At 49.0% G+C, this 20,979-nt stretch overlaps 1 protein-coding gene across 6 annotated transcripts in view; it reads left to right on the top strand.

Moving 5' to 3' along the window:
* The first annotated feature begins 7,239 nt into the window (after positions 1 to 7,239).
* LOC309327930 (transcription initiation factor TFIID subunit 1) overlaps positions 7,240 to 20,979 on the top strand; it is a 51,689-nt gene continuing 37,949 nt past the window's right edge. For 4 of the 6 annotated variants that reach the window (XM_081837557.1, XM_081837554.1, XM_081837556.1 and 1 more), the window contains exons 1-9: positions 7,240 to 7,444; positions 8,803 to 8,920; positions 10,048 to 10,164; positions 11,195 to 11,314; positions 12,213 to 12,454; positions 14,286 to 14,504; positions 15,249 to 15,458; positions 17,139 to 17,334; positions 19,036 to 19,152. In XM_081837557.1, coding sequence (XP_081693683.1) covers positions 7,316 to 7,444; positions 8,803 to 8,920; positions 10,048 to 10,164; positions 11,195 to 11,314; positions 12,213 to 12,454; positions 14,286 to 14,504; positions 15,249 to 15,458; positions 17,139 to 17,334; positions 19,036 to 19,152 — 1,468 coding nt within the window. In that variant the 5' untranslated portion in view covers positions 7,240 to 7,315. The remainder of the gene's footprint in view (positions 7,445 to 8,802; positions 8,921 to 10,047; positions 10,165 to 11,194; positions 11,315 to 12,212; positions 12,455 to 14,285; positions 14,505 to 15,248; positions 15,459 to 17,138; positions 17,335 to 19,035; positions 19,153 to 20,979) is intronic. The other 2 variants (XM_081837555.1, XM_081837553.1) reach the window with 1 other exon arrangement.

The following is a 20,979-nucleotide window of genomic DNA, read 5'->3' as shown; positions in this document are numbered from 1 at the left end:
CCTCTCAAACACCCAGTTCTTACTCCTGCTGTGAGTTCAGAAGGGAACAAAGACATCTGGTGGGCTAATTGGAAACCCAGCCAGATGGGCGGGGTATAAATAATAAATTATTATATATCAGCGGCCACAGGATCAACCAAGTGGAGTGGTGCTGTCCTCATAACCATCAGTACACAGTAGTAGGAAACCTTGTTGTGTTTCATGTTGATGTTGATGGTTGATCGTAGGTGTTATTTATTGAATTTGAATCCCAGGTCGGTTCACAACACAAAGTTACAATATACAAAGCGCAAAATACATAATTAAAAAAGTCAAAACATAATAAAAATTAAAATAGAAAAACGTTGTTTGCTTAAAATGGAAAATTATAAACATAGGTTAAAAATAATAATCAAAACATGTGAAATATACTCTGAGTCAAGAGTGGATTTCATGCTCTTTATTCAGCTTATAGTGGTGAGGAGGAATGGAAGTTCCCCCAGAATGTCTGCTTTATATACATTATTTACACAATGGGCCCATCTGATTGGTTAATTCCGTGATTCAGCTGTAGGCCAATCTGGTTGCGGATTCACTTCCACCTGGAGTTGGATTGGGTGGCTCCTGTGGAGCAATCAGACTGCTGCATTCTGGACCCTATTGTTCTAGGACCAATCAGACGGCTGTATTCTGAATCCTATTGTTCTAGGACCAATCAGACTACTGCCTTTTGGATCCTATTCAACTCAGTACATAACATGTATACACACTAATATACTATACAAAAGCCCTTAAAAATACTCTAGCCCACAAATAAAAACATCCAAATTAACATACCACATTTAACAACTATTTAAAACAAACCCACCCTCCAAATCAAACAGCACCCACCCAAGTTAAAACACCATCCCTGTTAAAACAGTAATGTTAAGACAAGGGGTCAGGTCCACGCTCTCCTCTCACCCCCCGAGCAGTGCCACCCCCGCAGGAACGATCTTTGCTGTTTCCCCTTCTTTGGGGGTCCCACCCCCAGGGCAGGGAGGCGTTATAGAGCCTAGCTGGGGCAGCAGGTATTGCCAATGCTGCCTGCCCACCCGGGAATCCTGGTCCTGGCAGGACTCTCCGCAGCCCTCTGGAGTGGGGGGAGCGGGCAATTCCCTAGCAGCACTTCTGTTGCATTTTTTGTTATAAGAAGCTCCTCCTTTCTAAATTATTTATTTACCAACAGCAGGGATTACTGTTTTTTTCCCCGTGTATTGTTGAGTTTTTTGGGGGGAGGATTGCCCTGCCTTGGTGAGCTTTTTTTTTTTTTTGCGGATGATTACCCAGAATTAGGGACGCGGGTGGTGCTGTGGGTTAAACCACAGAGCCTAGGACTTGCTGATCAGAAGGTCTATGGTTCGAATCCCCGCGACGGGGTGACCTCCCGTTGCTCAGTCCCTGCTCCTGCCACCCTAGCAGTTCGAAAGCACGTCAAAGTGCAACTAGATAAAAAGGTACCACTCTGGCAGGAAGATAAACGGCGTTTCCGTGTGCTGCTCTGGTTCGCCAGAAGCGGCTTAGTCATGCTGGCCACATGACCTGGAAGCTATACATTGGCTCCCTTGGCCAGTAAAGTGAGATGAGCACTGCAACCCCAGTGTCGGTCACGACTGGACCTAATGGGGTCCCTTTACCTTTACCTTTTTACCCAGAGTTGTTGAGCTTTCTTTAGGGGGAACTGTTGCCGAATATCGCTCACCCACAGGACCAATGAGCGTGTACAACAAGCCAAAAATAACACGGCCAATAGCCACTGACAATCTCCAGCTAGCAGCAGCAACCGATCCCATGTGTCGCCCCCCCTCCCCCCGGACTACCCATGTATAAGACAACCCCCAGTTTTTAACTTTATTTTACAATAAAGAAAACCTCGTCTAATACATGGGAAAGTACGGTATTTGTGGGGCAACAAGAGGGTCTAATGCTAATGATATTTAGTACCCTCCTAACAAAGGGGCACGGGTGGCTCTGTGGTCTAAACCACAGAGCCTAGGACTTGCCAATCGGAAGGTTGACAGTTCAAATTCCCGCTATGGGGTGGCTCCCGTTGTTCGGTCCCAGCTCCTGCCCACCTAGCAGTTCGAAAGCACGTCAAGTGCAAGTAGATAAATAGGTACCACTCCGGCGGGAAGGTAAATGGCATTTCTGTGCACTGCTCTGGTTCGCCAGAAGTGGCTTAGTTATGTTGGCCACATGACCCGGAAGCTGTACACCGGCTCCCGCAGCCAATAAAGCGAGATGAGCGACCCAACCCCAGAGTCGTTCACGACTGGACCTAAGGCCAGGGGTCCCTTTACCTTTGCCCTGCTAAAAAAATCTCCTTTCTGTCTTTCCTGCATGAAACTATGAAACCACAATGAAAAACGGCGGCCTATCAGCTGGAGCGTGAGAGGCAGCCTCCGAAAACAGGAAGACGCAAGGAGAATGTCATCTGCTGGGAAAGGAGCCTCACTGAAGATGACACCAGCAATATCGACCCACAACATCCCATTGACTTTGGGGACTGGGAACTTTTAACTGACCAAAACAGCAAGATGAAAATGCGAGCAGGACTTGAAATAAGAGCAACACTGTTTAATTATTAAGATAGGTTAAAATGGATGTGTTGAATAGCACAGGAGAAATATGCAGCATTCAAAGTTAAACAATACTTTATAAATTTATGTAGGGATATTTGGGAGTATATTACATTGCATTTTTATATCTTATTTTCTTTCTTTCTTTATATGCATCTTTGTTCTCACTTCCCCTCTCCCCCCCCCCTTTGCATCACTTTATTTCTTTATAATTGCAATTATTTTGATTAAAATATATTTTTTAAAGAGGGTAAGTATGGAAACCATAGGAGGGGAGGCCAGGAAGTCAACAGATAAAGTAACATGGTTTATGTTACAATTTGTAATTTTTTTGTGAAAAATAAATAAGGTTTTTGTTTTTAAAAAAGAAAAATAGACCCAAAGTTTTGACTTGGCCATCCTGGGGAAACCAATGGGGAAGCAAGGTTGGCTGGAGGGTTAATGCAGTGAAAGCTTCTATCCTAGTATCTAGGTGCAAACAAAGCCTAATACAGTGGCACCTTGGGTTAAGTACTTAATTCGTTCTGGAGTTCCATTCTTAACCTGAAACTGTTCTTAACCTGAAGCACCACTTTAGCTAATGGGGCCTCCTGCTGCTGCTGCGCCGCCGGAACACGAATTCTGTTCTCATCCTGAAGCAAAGTTCTTAACCTGAAGCACTATTTCTGGGTTAGCAGAGTCTGTAACCTGAAGCATCTGTAACCTGAAGCGTCTGTAACCCGAGGTACCACTGTATCTAGGTGCAAACAAAGCCTAATAGCCTGAAGACAGCACAGTCTTCATTCCAAGGAAACTGAACCCGGGGTAAGCACAGGTACCCCTAGAGACTGGGATGTTCACAAGAGTCCTTTTTCACCATACTGCCCCATTTCCTCATATGACGAACAGCAGGTGCTCCATCTGTTTATCTCCAAATGGCTCTTGCCTGCAACCTCTTATTGTGGGGTCTCAGCAAAAGCCGCAGAGGCCTGTTCTTCTCCTGTTTTTTTGGTTAGCCTTGATGCCATTTTGCTTCTGTACAAAGAGCTGCCTGCTTTAGAATTTGTGAGCCACAAATATGTGAAGACCAGATAACGTTGCTAAGCAATTTTCAAGGAAACCTCCCTCTGCCAGGCAACTCTCCCCTTCAAGCTCTCTGGGGAGGGTGTCCTGTTTTGATCAGTGCAAGGAACCTTGAAAGGGGGAAAGGGAGGGGGATGGCTATAAAAAGTATGAAAAAAGCCCGCTCTGTTTTACTCAGCTGAATAAACAAGTGATTATGGGAATCTCCTCTGTCTACGGCATTTATTTGATTTTCAGTGACCCAGGCAGCTTGGGCCCGATTAGCGGACCCCAACAATATGGACAAGACAAGATCCTGGGTATAGGGACTCATGAGCCAATGTAAATTATAAGAGAGTGGTCTCAGCCAAAGCCTCCCGTTCTGTTAAGGTGGATCGAAAAGGTTGGATCACCCCATCAATTTGCATTTCTTAGTGCAGAAAGTATTGATCTGATGTGTAGAGATCTTTCCTATTCTAATTAATTCAAGAGAGTTCTGAGAGCTTCTCTGTGTTAAGGGAAAAAAATCCGGGGTGAGAGACTACTCAACAGCCCAGCTCGTCAGGGTGGAAATCCCCTGCAGGTCTATGCGGTCAGTAAAAGAAGGAAATTCCAGCCAAGTAATTTGGAGCAAAACAGTGGTCAGTAGACTATGATCTTTACTGTTGTGCAGCAGGTCCCCACAGGAGTAAGAACCCCGAGCTTGAGGTGACATCTTCTTTTAAAACTTCCCTCTTTCCCCCAGAATACGCTTGGAGCAGCATCATTGATACATCATCACTACATAACTAGCATGTCACAAATGGGGAGGGGTATACAAGGGTTAAGGAGGGTTAAACCATAGAGCCTAGGGCTTGCTGATCAGAAGGTTGGCGGTTCGAATCCCTGCGACGGGTGAGCTCCCATTGCTCGGTCCCTGCTCCTGCCAACCCAGCAGTTCGAAAGCATGTCAAAGTGCAAGTAGATAAATAGGTAAAGAAAGGGACCCCTGGGACACGGGTGGCGCTGTGGGTTAAACCACAGAGCCTAGGACTTGCCGATCAGAAGGTCGGAGGTTCAAATCCCCGCAACAGCGTGAGCGTCAAAGTGCAAGTAAATAAACAGGTACCGCTCCGGCGGGAAGGTAAATGGCGTTTCCGTGTGCTGCTCTGGTTCGCCAGGAGCAGCTTAATCATGCTGACCACATGACCTGGAAGCTGTATGCTGGCTCCCTCGGCCAATAAAGCGAGATGAGCACCACAACCCCAGAGTCGTCTGCGACACTGGTCCCTTTGAAAAGGTAAAGGGACCCCTGACCATTAGGTCCAGTCATGGCCGACTCTGGGGTTGCGGCGCTCATCTCGCTTTATTGGCCAAGGGAGCCAGCATACAGCTTCCAGGTCATGTGGTCAGCATGATTAAGCTGCTCCTGGCGAACCAGAGCAGCACACGGAAACACCGTTTACCTTCCTGCTGGAGCGCTACCTATTTATCTACTTGCACTTTGACGCTCACCCCGTTGCGGGGATTTGAACCGCCGACCTTCTGATCGGCAAGTCCTAGGCTCTGTGGTTTAACCCACAGCGCCACCCGTGTCCCAGGGGTCCCTTTCTTTACCTTAACCTTTATACAAGGGTTACACAAGTTCAACATTAGGTCACTTTATCAGACACCTTTCGCAACACCTCTTAAGTACCCATATCCAAAAGAACGATAAAACTCTTTACATATCCTTGCCCTCATGATTTGTCTGGAGATGGGCATTCAGACCACCTGACTTGCTAAACTGCCTCTGCGGATGTCCTGTATGTGTTCTCACACTTTGGGAATTATGGTGGGATGCCCTGTTCCAGCTGCCTACGTGACTTCCTGCTTCTTGGTTCGTGGAGGGAGGTGGAGCCCAAATTCACCTTTCTTTAAGGGTTAAAATGGCATTGGAATGAGGAGAGTCGGTTGGTTGGTGGATGGATGGATGGATGAAGTATGGATTTTCTACGAATATATAAAGCTAGGTATCTTGAGCTGTCAAGTCAAAAGAATACCTTCAGGCATTATATCTGCAACACTGTAAAAACTTTAAAGATGTCATTTCTGTAACAGCTAAGTAAAAGAAACAAGAAGAAGATTCATGATGATTATTCCTTCAGAGAAGCTGAGTACAGCTGGCTTAAAATAGTTCTCTTATCTCTTCTTCAAGGATATGCCGACTATACTGTAGTAAGAGGTCAGAAGGAGCCTGGGTTTCACTTTCTCTCTCTCTTCCTTCTGGTGTGGTGTTCTGTACATAGTATGCTTAGTGTTAAGGTTTAGACTTATTATAAGTTATTGTAAGTTTAAGTCTGCTGCAACTGGATCTTTTATGGACCGTGCCAATCCTGAATGTATTGGATTTGTGACCATTATGCTTATTTGCCTTCAGTAGCAGTAAAGCTCTGCTGGATGAAATATTAATTGCCTCTGGTCTATTTTTTGGGAATTCTGCAACGTGTTTAAGTTTTTACTCTGCTAACTATACATTGGGATTCTACTCTGGATCACTATTGAGTAGAGTTCCATGACACACCCTGCCCCACAAAAAGATATGGCAGAGCTAGGAAGATCATACACAATAACTCCAGTAAGATGTGCACCAGCAGTTAGTACTTGCAGGAGGTTGGGGAAAGAGAATGACCATCCTTGCCCTCCCTGATAGTCGCCTTTTGCTGCTGCCAGCCTCCTCTGGGAGTACTATTTTTATTGATTGAATGGTTCCTTGAATTTATATACCGCCCTATACCTGAAGGCAGTGGAAGACAGGAGTGCCTGGTGTGCTCTGGTCCATGGGGCCACAAAGAGTTGGACACGACCAAACAACTAAACAACAACATACCCAGAGGTCTCAGGCAGTTCACAGAAAAGAGAAACATAAAAACGCAACATATATAATCAAAATAAAACAACAACCCAATAACACCTCCCCCCCCCAGAAACAGCTGTATGCTGTCTACCACCTGTCCTCTATGAACTATATTTAAGCAAGGATCGGAGCAAGGACAATTGCCAGAAACTGCATTGGCCCTTGAACTCTTGTTTTGCTATACATATTTCATATGCTATACATATGAAATATGTTGTACATACTTCATACTTCAGCCTAGATTGTTCGTTTATATCCACTGCATTTTTTCTAAAAAAATTGTTTAGGGGGTACTCTCATTTTGATTCAAGAAAACCACCATTTTATAGTTCAAACCGGGGAAAATAAATATAATAATTGTACAAAAGTACAAAGATTCACAAAATGTTAGAGGTAAAAAGAACACAGTTTATATTCATGCTGCGTCTGCAAAATCGTTAATTTTTGCCGGGTTGTGGTGGTGTTGTTGTTTTGGAACTTCATCTTCTGCATGTTGATATATTTCCGACGTATTCCAATGTTTTCGGGGCCGTAAGCCGCTTTGGCACAGCAGATCGCGGGGAAAGCGGCGGATAAGTCAAGCGACCCATCGACAGAGAAGCCGACCCATGGAATCCTAGAGGCGCCGCTGTAGGGGATGATGCGGAACTCGCCCACGGGGCCTCCCAGCGCCGCTCTACCCTTCCGGCGTGCTTTTTATGGTCGCGGCGGCTTCCGCTTCCGGCGTAAACACTTAAAGGCAGGTGTCTGAGGCGGCGCCGCTCTTAGGAACGGAGTCGGCGGCTCCTGCTGCGTCGTGGAGATGTCGGACTCAGACAGTGAGGAGGACGAGGGCGGCGAGAGCCGGGCGGCGCCCTTCTCCCTGGCCGGCTTCCTCTTCGGCAACATCAACGAGCAGGGCCAGCTCGAGGGCGAGGGGCTCCTCGACCAGGTAGGGGGGCGCTTCTCGGGGGTGGGGGCTTACTGGCCCGGGGGGGGCAGGGGACGAAGGGGGGGCTGGCTAGCTAGCCGTGTCAAGGTAACGGGGGAGGGAGTGGGGCGGGGCGCGGGGCACAGTGGGAGGGGCCGGGTTGAAAGGGGGAGGGGGACACCTGTCAAGCTGGGTCGAATTGGAATGGGGGCGGGACAAGGGGGGGCACGGGGGAAAGGTAGGGGCGGGGGACTGGCTAGTCGGGTCGTGGTGGACGGGGGAGGGGGGGCTGGCCACACGGGTGGAGGTGGGAGGGGGGTGCAGGACCGCAAGCTGGAGGAGAGACGGGAAGGGGAGCGGTGGGCTGCCCAGCCATGGAGACGGAGGGGGGGCGAGGGCTGCCCAGACGGGGGAGCAGGGGGCTGCCAAGCCATGGGGGGGGCTAGGGCTGTGCAGACGGGGGGCAGGGTTGCCCAGCCATGGGGAGGGGGAGGGCTGTGCAGACAGGAGGCGGGGGGGGGGCGGGTTGCCCAGCCATGGGTAGGGGGGTGAGGGCTGTACAGATGGGGACCCGAGGGCTGCCCAGACCGGGGGAGCAGGGGGCTGCCAAGCTATGGAGGGGCTGTTGCCCAGCCATGCTGGTGAGGGCTGCCCAGGGTTGTTGCCCAGCCATGGTGAGGGCTGTCCAGATGGGGAGCGAGGGGCTGCCCAGCCATCGGGGTTGGGGCAAGGGCTGCCCAGACAGGGTGAGGGCTGCCCAGCCATGGGGACGGGCCCCGAGGGCTGCCTGACGGTGGAGCAGGGGGCTGCCAAGCCATGGGGGGGGGGCTAGGGCTGTGCAGGGGGGGAGGGGCTGCCCAGCCATGGGGATGGGGGAGGGTTCTGGGTCAAGCTGGAGCAGGGAAGAGAAGATGGAGGGAGGGAGGAGGGGAAGGGAGGCAGCAGAGAAGGGATGGGGGAGTTCGCACATGTGGGGTAGAGTGATCCTTAGATAAACTGGTCTCAAACTATTCAGGGCTTTATGCCAACAGAGTAACACTTTGAACCTGTTTGGATGCTTCCAAGGGAACGGGGGCAACTTGCAAGCCCCCAGCTGGCTCCAGCCCACTGGCCAGTAGCCAATGATCTCCTGTCCTTGGCTCAGCATGAAACAGCGATCCACAGCTTCAGAAGACTTCAGAAGTTGGAGCACGCTCTAATCAGCAGTATCATAACAGACCCTGGCCTGGTAGCACATGGGCAACTAGTGCAGATCTCTGAGCAAGGCACAGCGGTTTGAGTTAGAGCATCTACTTTGTATGAGGAAGGTCACAGTATGGTCTTAAGGTTCTTTCCCTCCGCTTCCAGCCAAATCCTATTTTCTTTCTGTCCACCCCCAGGAGTCAAAAAAACATTTGGCCGGACTTGGGGCATTGGGTTTGGGGAGCCTCATAACAGAAATCACAGCCAGTGAAGATGATGCTTCTGAGTCAGACGGAGCCCAGTTGGATGAGGAAGGTAGGAGAACGTTTTTGTCTTAGGACTGGGACAGAATAGCTCTCTCCAGGCTGGTGCCTTTTGTATGTTGTTGGGAGCCCCATTAGCTCCAGCTGATGGCCAGTGGTCAAGGATGATGGTACTTGTGGTGCAACAACTTACTGAGGGCACTAGTTTGGGAAAGGCTAGGATATAAGGGCTTTGCTCTCTCAGGGATCAAGGCTGACTCCTGTTTCTGTATTTAAAAAGAGGTGCAGCTGGTTAATTCAGTGTTCTGGCATTGCTTACTCAGGGTTTGCAAGTAATGGCTGAACTTAGTAGCAAAGCAGTAGCCTCTACAAGCCGCCTGTAAAGTCCAGCACCACCATGATAGCACAATATTTTATTTTAATTTGGATACCACTCTTCATCCATAGATCTCAGGGTGGTTCAAACATAAAAATACAAAATAAAAGCACAACATACACAATAAAACAAGAACAAAAAAACCGACAAACCAATGAACCCCCTTCAACCTCTCCCACAACCCTATGTAAAAGTTGTATAAGATGTTAATCTGCCAAAGGCCTGGTTGAAGAAGAACGCTTTCACGTGGTGCTTAAAGGTGTATAATGAAGGCACCAGGTAAGCCTCCATGAGGAGAGCCTTCTACAGGCAGAGACCAACTGCAGAAGAAAGGTTTGTTCTTGTGTTGGTACCCTCCTGACCTTGTGTGGAGGAGGCATACCTAGAAGGGCCTCCATCAAGGTCTGGGTATGTTCTCAAGGTCTGGGTACGTTCGTATGGAGACAGATCGTCCTTGAGGTATTGTGGCCCTGAGCCATTTTTTAAAAGATGATCTTTAATATTACATTTTAGAAGGAAGAAGGGAAGTCAGCTCTTGAGAGCAAGAATAAATCTAAAATCTAAAAAGGTCCTGAGCCATTTAAGGCTTTATAGATCAAAACCAGCACTTTGAATTGGGCCTGGAAACTAACTGGCAGTCAGTGCAGTGGGGCCAGAATTGGCATTATACACTGAAACCCGTATTGCCCTGGTGAGCAATATTATTCTTGAATGTGGGTGCGGAAGCTGGGATAGAAAAACGGCGTGGCCTGTTGGGTCTGTAATTTTTCTGTGTTCTTCCCTGTTCCTCTCCCTGCCGCCAGGCTGGGTTAAGAGCACCGAGGACGCTGTCGATTATTCTGACATCACCGAAGTGGCCGAAGATGAGAGCCGCAGGTACCGGCAGGCAATGGGCAACCTTCAGCCAGTTCAGAGGGCAGGTAGGTGGTGGCAACAGCTGCTTTCCTTTGTCACAACTGATCTTTCACCTCTTCAACTGGTCCTTGCTAACCTGACACTCGCCCTGGCTCCCTGTTGCTCTTTTTGTTTAGCATCCTGTGTATGGGGTGTTAGGGGAAGGGTAGTACCTCTGGTAGATGGGCTACCAGGATGACCAGCCCCATCTGCTCCTCACCTCCGTCTTCAGCATGTGCAGAAACCATTGGGCCCACTATTGTTCTTGTCCTCTCAATCTGCCGGAGCTTGTTTTTGCATGCATGGGAAGTCCCTAACCAACCAGGGGTTTGAGACCTGTCGGCTACCCTTGCCTGGTGTAGCTGGCCAGTTGAAACCAATTCCAGCGTGTGGCTGCTGTCACATGCTGCCACATTCCCTTTGTTTTTGAATTTACTGTGCACCCATCTGGGAATTTTATATTAACAGAACATAGGAAGCTGCCTTATATTGATTCAGATCCCTGGTACATCTGGTTCAAATGATACGCGGGTGGCACTGTGATCTAAACCATCAAGCCTCTTGGGCTTGCTGATCTTAAGGTCAACAGTTCGAATCCACATGTTGGGGTGAGCTCCTGTCACTTTGTCCCAGCTCCTGCCAACCTAAGCATACCAGTGCAAGTAGATAAATAGGTACCTGCTGCGGTGGAAAGGTAAACGATGTTTCCATGCACTTGTCACGGTGTCCTGTTGCACCACAAGTGGTTTTGTCATTTTGGCCATATGCCCCAGAAAAACAGTCTGCAGACAAACGCCAGCTTCCTCGGCTTGAAAGCAGAGATGAGTGCTGCACCCCATAGTTGAATTTGACTGGACTTAACTGTCCAGAGTAAACTTTTACCTTTTTTACCATCTAGTTCAGATGGTGGGAATAGAAGATCTGTTTGGATGATGGAGGGTGCCTGGATCTTCTTGGAATGTTTAATCCTGGTGGTTTTTAACAAGGACAATAAACTGAAGTTGTGATGTGATGGAAGGGCTGCCCACCACTCCGTTCTTTTCTTCCTTTCTTTAGATGATGACGATGATGATTATGATGCTGACTCCGAAGATATTGACTCCAAGCTGATGCCTCCCCCGCCACCACCTCCAGGGCCAATGAGAAAAGAGGACGAAAAGGATGCAACTGCTTCTGGTGAGTAGGTACTCCTGGGAAGTGCCTGTGAGCCCTGCAGGGCCCAGGGGTGAGCAGTATCATAGGCTTGTAGAATTGGAAGGGAACCCGAGGGTCATTTAGTCCAACCCCCTGCAATGCAGAAATCTTTGGCCCAACTCGGGCTCAAACCCATGACCCCGAGATTAAGAGTCTCATGCTCTACCCACTGAGCTGTCCCAGGTCTGAAACAAAACACAATGAAAAATAGTGGGTGGAATTCAGTGTAGCAATACCTCTTGTTCTGTTAGCATAAGGATTTTTGCTTGTGTCATGTAACTCCCCCCATGTGCACCCCACACCCAGTCTGTTCTGGAGGGGCTACATCGGCAGAGGAGAGGGGTAGGATGTTCCATTGCACAAGCAGAAATCCTTGCGCTGGCAGAACATTCACACAGTGCCACTTTGGATACAACCCTAATCTGGGATTTCCCTTTTGCCTTGCTGCCTCAGCTGAAATGTGGTTTTATTTTGATGTACTTTTTTCTGGCTTGCAGTTTTTCACTTTAAAGTGCTTTCAGCTTTGTGAATAGGCAGTATGCAAATGTGCTTCATTTATTCAATAACCGTAGAATCTACCGGAAGTAGGAGAATTGGATCTTGGAATTTAAAACTCCCTGAGTGCGGAGTCCATGGAGTTTTTGATGTGTCCAGGAGGATTTTCTTGGCGTCTCTTCCCCTCCCACTCACTTGACCCTTTTTAAAATGCAAGTTGAGAATTTCAAGAAATACTGCACTTTTGTCTTTGATGCCTGGAATAAGGCATGTGACCCATAAAGCTTTCTGTCATGTTGAGGTTAGGAAGTAGAGTCTTTCTTTCTTTCTTTCTTTCTTTCTTTCTTTCTTTCTTTCTTTCTTTCTGAGAGGTACTCTCTTCCAGGGTCTGAAGACAACGATGGTATCATCCTTCCATCCATCATTGCACCTTCATCCGCTGCCTTGGAGAAGAATGACTTCAGCAGCTCTTCGGATTCTGAATCTGAGTCAGGGTCCCAGGACTCACGGAAGGCAGAGTCCAGCGACAGAAGTCTTACGCTGCCACTTGCAGGGATAATGCAGCAGGATACCACCAAGCAGCTGCCAAGTGTCACGGATCTGTTCCCCGAGTTCAGACCAGGCAAGGTAGGGCTTGAAGGTTGACACTCTGCAGAAAGGGGGGCGGGGAGGACTGAGTGAAAGGCCATGCTTTGTGCTAAAAGGATGGAGGGCTCCCCCTGTGCTCTTTCCTTTATTTTATGTCATATAAGTTAGTGGGCTATTTTCTCGGGTTGATGAGCCCCATGTAGGAGAAAGAAAACTCTGATCCTAAACCTCCACTGCCCTACACAAATCTGGGGTGGATTTGCTAACATGGTTGGATGGAACATTGTACACCTCCTTCCAGCAACTCCTGCAGCCATACTGGTGCCAGATGTATTGCTCTGCATTCCTTTGGCTCACATCAGCGAGGCTTGTTGTCTGGGCAAAAAGGTAAAATAACAAAATTGAGGAAAAAAATCACAGCCATACTTAAAAGCATAAAGGTGACCGACTCTGGGGTTGCGGCGCTCATCTTGCTTTATTGGCCAAGGGAGCGTACAGCTTCCAGGTCATGTGGCCAGCAGGACTAAGTCGCTTTTGGCAAACCAGAGCAGCGCACGGAAACGCAGGTTACCTTCCCGCCCGAGCGGTACCTATTTATCTACTTGCACTTTGACATGCTTTCGAACTGCTAGGTTGGCAGGAGCAGGGACCGAGCAACGGGAGCTCACCCCGTCGCGGGGATTCGAACCGCCGACCTTCTGATCAGCAAGTCCTAGGTTCTGTTGTTTAACCCACAGCGCCACCCACATCCCTACTTAAAAACATAGAGGATTAAATGCTAAAACAAATGAATTGTGATGTTTAATACAGCTTCACTAGGTGATGACAACATTGGTCGCTGGGAACCCACAAAAGCGGAGTTCACAGGCATATGTTACCCAGGCTTCTGTCGAGGCATAGCCTCATCTGAGATTTTCACATGTGTAGGAATCAAGTCTTATAATCAGCAGGATTGCAATCTGGAAACCAACCAATGGCCTTATCAGAAGAGCAAACGTAACATCATAGGAACAGGCTTGAATAGCAAATTCAAATATTTATCTGTCAGTTTCAGCAGATTCCTTCACACCTCATTACAGACATTTCTGCTCTTTTACAACACCCTTTCACTCAATATTTTCTTCGCACTTGCTTTTACTGCCAGTAAGCTAGCTTTCAGAAGGTGCATCAATGTATTTATCCATCACAGGGGCACTTTTTTGTTGAGGGGATTGCAGCTCTTCCCACCCCACCAAAAAACTGCCCTTCCCTGCTACTGAAAATGCTGCCCCACTGCAGTTAGGCTTGGAAAAAGCCTCCTATTTTATAGCGGTTTTTCATGCCTGGTTGTGGCGGGGCAAAGGTTACATTGACAGAATGGATGTTTGTGTCCGTGGGTGTAGAGGAGTTATCTGAATAAATAACACTGCGTGTCCCCCACAAGCTGAGGAGGCTCCCCCACTCGTCCTGGTCTAGCATCCCCATCTGCAGAGGGCTGCCTCTCCAGTGACCCAGAGATGTGAACTTGCCTTGGACACAGCTGAGTGACCAGAGGCCAGTCGCTTGCGCCTCCCAACCTTTCCTCCACTCTGCCAGTGTGGTGTAGTGGTTAAGAGCAGGAGACTCGTAATCTGGTGAACCGGGTTCGCGTCTCCGCTCCTCCACATGCAGCTGCTGGGTGACCTTGGGCCAGTCACACTTCTTTGAAGTCTCTCAGCCTCATTCACCTCAGAGTGTTTGTTGTGGGGGAGGAAGGGAAAGGAGAATGTTAGCCGCTTTGAGACTCCTTTGGGTAGTGATATATCGGGATATCAAATCCAAACTCCTCCTCCTCTTCCTCTTCTTCTTCTTCTTCTTCTTCTTCTTCTTCTTCTTCTGTGTCTCCCCTTAGGTGCTGCGCTTCCTGCGCCTCTTTGGCCCTGGGAAAAACATCCCATCGGTCTGGCGCAGCGCCCGCAGGAAGCGCAAGAAGAAGCACCGGGAAGTCACTCCGGAAGTGCAGATCCTGGATGGAGAAGCTGCGGTCGAGACAATTGTGGAAGAGAAATCTCCCTGGGAGTACGAATATGCCCCGCCTCCTCCTCCGGAGCAGTGCCTTTCAGACGACGAGGTGAGTCTTCAGGAGCAGAGAGGATGATGGAAGCGGGGTGGGGTGTCACGTCACATGGCTTTGTTCCTCCAAGAGAGGAACAAAGAGACTCCAAGAGAGAGGGCGGGGCTTCCTCTCTGCCTTGCAGTAGACTGTCCCCCTGCCGACAACAGCTGGATATAGTAACAAGGCAGGGTAGTGGTGGTGGGAAGACAGTGAGTGGTCTGAGGGAGCAGATTGGTAGGAGGAGATGTTGGAAGCTGAAGAGGCAACAGGGTTTAGTGAGCAGGAAGAGTCTGTGGCAGAGAGCATCCCAGAATCAGAGGCAGAGGTGGAGGCTGGAGAAGATAAGGCTAAGAGGCAGAGATGAGGCAGGCTGCTGAAGATGCCAAGGGGGGGGGGGAGTCTCTCCCTCCTGCTGTGACCAGCCCCCGCCCCCGGTCTCCCAGAACCCATAAGGTGAAGCAGAGATAAGTTGGAGAAGTATCAGGTTGCTTGGAAAGGACCCGGGGTAGGAAGGGCCTTAGAGAGCAGTGGGAAGGCTGGAACCTTCAGTCTTCACAACTGCCTCATGGGGGCAAGACCTACTGGGAAGAGTTGCTGTTCTCACTGGGTCTGAGCTGCTTAGTTTCTTTGAATAAAGAGCTAACTTCACGGGCACCTTGTTAGTTATTTCTGACCTGCACCTGACACCTGCCTTGACATCATCTCAGGATGATCCCAGTTCCGTCTCCCTTGACCCTCCAACACCCTCTTGTGCTCCAGATCACCATGATGGCACCGGTGGAGTCCAAGTTCTCCCAGTCTACAGGAGATGCGGACAAGGTGGCCGACACCAGGCCCAAGGTGGCTGAATGGCGCTACGGGCCTGCCCAGCTCTGGTATGACATGTTGGGCGTTCCTGAGGATGGCAGCGGCTTCGACTATGGCTTCAAGATGAAAGAGCGCAAAGAGGAGGAGGAGAAGGAGGAGGTAGTGAGTTGGGGGAAAGGCTTGAATTTGTCTCTCCGGAGGCAGGAGGACGGGGCCTTCCTGCCAGTGCCTTGGCAGTTTTTAAAATTTCTTTGTGTAAAGTTTTATTATTATCATTTCATATTATAATGCGTATAAAACAGAGAACAATTATAACCATGAAAAAAAATTAAAAGATGGAAAAACAGAACTACAGTGGTGCCCCGCAAGACGAACGCCTCGCAAGACAGAAAACCCGCTAGACGAAAGGGTTTTCCATTTTGGAGGCGTTTCGCAAAACGAATTTCCCTATGGGCTTGCTTCGCAAGACGAAATGTCTTGCGAGTTCCTGCAGGTTTTTTCCCCCTTTTCCTAAGCCGCTAAGCCGCTTATCAGCTGATCCGCTGATAAGCCGCTTATCAGCTGATCCGCTAAAAGCCGCTAAACCGCTAATAGCGCTAATCCGCTAAGCTGTCAATGGGCTTGCTTCGCAAGACGAAAAAACCGCTATACGAAGAGCCTCACGGAACGGATTAATTTCGTCTTGCGAGGCACCACTGTACAAAACAAACTTACAATGACCACATGAGTTAAAACAACAAAGTTCAAGTAAAGACTTATCAACGTTCTCAGATAATGAAGTTTTGTCAGGCTTATGACAAGGGTCGGCTTGAAAATGACAGTTCCGCTCAGTGCTATTTTTCTGTAAAAAGAGGAGCTGGAACTCATCATTTATACCTCCCTCATTCTCTTTGGAATGGCAATGGCACCCACATGAGAGGTGCTGGAATTGAGTTGAAAAAAAGGTTTGATTTTGCTCTGTATGTCATAAAAGAACGCCAAATATATTAAAAGTGCCTGGAGGTTCTAGTCCTTGTGGAAATCTCAAATTATGTACAGTTTTCTCCATTACTGCTGTATTGCGGAATGTGTGGTACCAGGTGTCCAGTGCAAGGTTTGGGGCAGTTTCCCATTGAGTTGCAATTTGTGCTGCCAGGATCGTATACAAGACCAATTCTTTTGGCCATATATCTGCATTGGCATCGTCTAATATATTCAGCGACATTCATTTTGGACAGCAGGCTAGTTTCCATAGTACAGTGGTGCCTCGCAAGACGAAATTAATTCGTTCCGCAAGTTTTTTCTTCTTGCGAGTTTTTCGTCTTGCGAAGCACGGTTTCCCATAGGAATGCATTGAAAATCAATCAATGCGTTCCTATGGAGACCGTCCGGGGACAGAGGGGAAGCGCGTCTTCCCTGCTGTCCCCGGACCTCTTTTGAAGCAAGGGGCGGCGGGGAGATCACTTCTCCCCGTTGCCTGCCCCGCAATCTCCGGGGACAGAGGGGAAGGTGCGTGTTTTAAAGCAAGGGAAGGGGCGCGCGCGCCTTCCCCTCTGTCCCCGGAGATTGTGGGGCTGGCAACGGGGAGAAGTGATCTCCCCGCCGCCCCTTGCTTCAAAAGAGGTCCGGGGACAGCAGGGAAGACGCGCTGCGCTTCCCCACTATCCCCGGAGCTTGCGGGGCAAGCTTCGTTTTGCGAAGCAAGCCCATAGGGAGATGCGTCTTGCGAAGCGGCTAAGAAAACGAAAAACTCCTTCGTCTAGCGAGTTTTTCGTCTTCCGAGGCGTTCGTCTTGCGGGGCACCACTGTAGTAATCATCATTTCGTTTGAAACCCTTGACACTTTTCTGTTCTGCCCTTGCAGAGTGCTGTGGTGGAGAAGGATGCGCTTCTGGCAGACGAGCACTTCCTCATGGTGACCCAGCTGCAGTGGGAGGATGACGTGATCTGGAACGGGGAGGACATCAAGCACAAGGGGACCAAGACGCAGCGGGCTAGTCTGGCTGGCTGGCTGCCCTCCAGCATGACCAGAAATGCTACTGCTTACAACGCCCAGCAAGGTGAGCTCAGCAGGCAGCTGGGCCAACACGGGCCATAGTTCAGTGTCAGAGCACTTGCCTTGCATGCAAAAGGTCCCAGGTTCTGTCCCTGGGCAGGTGTGAAGGACTCCCTGGTCCTGAATGGGGCAACTCTGCCCCTGAAGAACCAGGTGTGCAGCCTGGGAGTCATTTTGGACTCACAGCTGTCCATGGAAATGCAGGTCAATTCTGTGTCCAGGGCGGCTGTCTACCAGCTCCATCAGGTACGCAGGCTGAGACCCTACCTGCCCACGGACTGTCTCGCCAGAGTGGTGCATGCTCTAGTTATCTCCCGCTTGGACTACTGCAATGCGCTCTACGTGGGGCAACCTTTGAAGGTGACCCAGAAACTACAGCTAATCCAGAATGTGGCAGCTTGACTGGTGACTGGAAGTGGCCACCGAGACCATATAACACTGGTCCTAAAAGACCTACCATTGGCTCCCAGTACTCCATCCCCATCGTTCAGCCCGGACACTGAGGTCCAGGTTTGAGGACCTTCTGGTGGTTCCCTCACTGCAAGGTGAAGGTACAGGGAACCAGGCAGAGGGCCTATTCGGTAGTGGCACCCTCCCTTTGGAATGCCCTCCCATCAGAAATAAACAACTATCTGATTTTTAGAAGACATCTGAAGGCAGCCCTGTTTAGGAAAGTTTTTAATGTTTGATGTACTATTGTGTTTTTAATATCATGTTGGGAGCCGCCCAGAGTGGCTGGGGAAACCCAGCCAGATGGGCACGGTATAAATAATATTTTTTATTATCCCTGGCATCTCCAGGTATGGCCAGGAAATACTGCCGGAAAGCCCAGAATACTGCTGCCAGTCAGTCTACTCAATACTGAGCTTGATGGACCAGTGGTCTGACTCAAGATATGGCAACTTCCAGATAATTATGTGTCCCCAAATGCTGCTGACTTTTTTTGTTACTCTCTTGATAATGGAATTATTATTATTACTGTTACTCCTTTTACATATGCCTCAAGGTGATCTGTAGGCATACAATAAGAACGGCTAAAAATGGTTTTAAAAATACTACAGCTTTAAAAGCAATGCCAAATGAATACAGCAGAGACCCTTCATCTTGCTGCAAAAGTTTATTGAAACGAAAATGTCAACAGTTTGTTTTTAATGCCTGGTTTTATTGGGACGTGGGTGGCGCTGTGGGTTAAACCACAGAGCCTAGGACTTGCCGATCAGAAGGTCGGTGGTTTGAATCCCTGTGACGGGGTGAGCTCCCGTTGCTCGGTCCCTGCTCCTGCCAACCTAGCAGTTTGAAAGCACGTCAAAGTGCAAGTAGATAAATAGGTACCACTGCGGCGGGAAGGTAAACGGCGTTTCCGTGCGCTGCTCTGGTTCGCCAGAAGTGGCTTAGTCATGCTGGCCACATGACCCGGAAGCTGTACGCCGGCTCCCCTTGCCAATAAAGCGAGATGAGCACCGCAACCCCAGAGTTGGCCATGACTGGACCTAATGGTCAGGGGTCCCTTTACCTTTACTGGTATATTTAACAAATATGCTGTGTTACATGAATGGCGCAGAGGTTTTTGCTGATTCACTTGGCATTTAAAGATCTTGTCGAGGAAATAAATGAGAATTGCCCTGGAACCTTTCTTAGCCAGCTGCCGGTTGGTTTCAGCAGAGGCTCCCTGACATTACCAATGCCCTCTTGCTTCTGTCTCCAGGGCTGAACCGCAGTGGGTCCCTGCTCAATTTGCCTGTCCCTATGATGCAGAAGCCCAGCATGTCCGGAGTCATGGGCCTTGCCAAGTGCAAAGAGAAACAGCTCCCTGAGCAGCAAGGTAAGGAGGAGAGGAGGCTTGTGGCTCACAGTGAGGAGATGGTATGTGTAGGTCAGCAAAAAGGGAACTGGTGATAATTACCTGGCAGACTCTGGGTCTGATGTATCGGCTGCAGCCCTGCCCAAACATTAAACTTAAGGTTTCTTCAGAGGAGAAGCGGCACCCCACAACAGATCTCTACACCACCCGTGACCCTGAAGAGCTGTTGAATCCTGGCATCCCTGCCCCAGGACCAGAGATCCCCACACCTGGGTTCCTAGCTGGCTTTCTGATTCCACCCTCGCCCATCTCTCCCAGCAGCACGGGAGAGTAGTGAGCCAGGCAGGAGCTTCAGAGAACACAAGACTACTCAGGCGGCTTTAAAAAGGGATGATGATGATGATGAATTTTGTATACTGCCCTTCATATGTCTCAGGGCAGTTCACAATTTAAAACATAAACATAAACGGTGCGAAACATTCTCTGGCCAAATTCAGGCACTTGCTTCTGCTTTCGCTCAGAGCATGCAAGTCTTTCTTAAGTAGCCCCAGCGAAGCTGGGGATGGGACGACCCAATTCTTAACAGAGATAAGTGAAATCCCAAATAATACTGGGAGCCGAGGAGCACGCATTGCAGCAACATAATCCTATGTATGTCTAATTAGCAGCATGTTCTGTTAAATTCTGTGGGACTTAACTCCAAGGTAAGAATGTATAGAATCATAACCTCAATCTCTCTTGTCACTGCGTTCACCCACTAGTGGCTGCATGACCTACTTTCATCAATTAGTTGGTTAAGTATAATAATTTTATTGACCATTAAGGTAAATGTGCACAGGATTCGACAAATCTATGGAGGGTTAGATTGTCAAAGGCTCCTAACCCAGATGGTTATGTTCACCATTGGAGGCAGTATTCTTCTGAATACCCGTTGCTGGAAACAGCAGCAGAGGGGCTTGCTGCTGTGCTCATGTCCTGCTTGTGGACTTCTGGTTGGCCACTGTGAGAATACAATATGGGACTAGATGAGCCGTTGGCCTGGTCTAGAAGGGCTTTTCATAGGAGGCCTTGAGAGAGCAGTGCCTTGGCATTGAGTGGCTTAAAGTCCAGCGTGCCTTAAGTTAGCAGGTGGCGCAGTCGGTGCAAATGGGAGCACTTGAGCCCTATGGGTTTCCAGGAAAAAGATGGCAAGGGTGTGCTCTGGTGAGGAACAAGCAGAAGTAGGGAATTCTACTCATATATGGAATTCTATTCATATATTGATCCAGAGTTGAGTCCCAATGTATAGTTAACAAACTTTAACATGTTGCAGGATCCCCACAAAATAAACCAGAGGCAATTGTATTTCATCCAGCAGAGCTTAACTGCTACTGAATGGGGAGGGGTATACAAGGGTTAAGGAGGGATGCGGGTGGCGTTGTGGGTTAAACCACAGAGCCCTAGGACTTGCCGATCAGAAGGTTGGCGGTTCAAATCCCTGCAATGGGGTGAGCTCCTGTTGCTTGGTCCCTGCTCCTGCCAACCTAGCAGTTCGAAAGCACGTCAGTGCAAGTAGATAAATAGGTACCGCTCTGGCAGGAAGGTAAACGGCATTTCCGTGCGCTGCTCTGGTTCGCCAGAAGTGGCTTAGTCATGCTGGCCACGTGACCCGGAAGTTGTACGCCGGCTCCCTCAGCCAGTAAAGCGAGATGAATGCCGCAACCCCAGAATCGTCCGCGACTGGACCTAATGGTCAGGGGTCCCTTTACGTTTACCTATGTCTTGCGGACGGTGCAAAAACCTTGTGTTAAACGAGCAGCATTGATTCTACACAAGATCTCCACCTGGAGCCATTCTCCATTGACAACG

This window comes from Podarcis erhardii (assembly GCF_964252035.2).
Source record: "Podarcis erhardii genome assembly, chromosome: 13".
NCBI lineage: Eukaryota > Metazoa > Chordata > Lepidosauria > Squamata > Lacertidae > Podarcis > Podarcis erhardii.
Note: the sequence above shows the minus strand (reverse complement) of the source record. Positions and strands in the feature narration are given on the sequence as shown.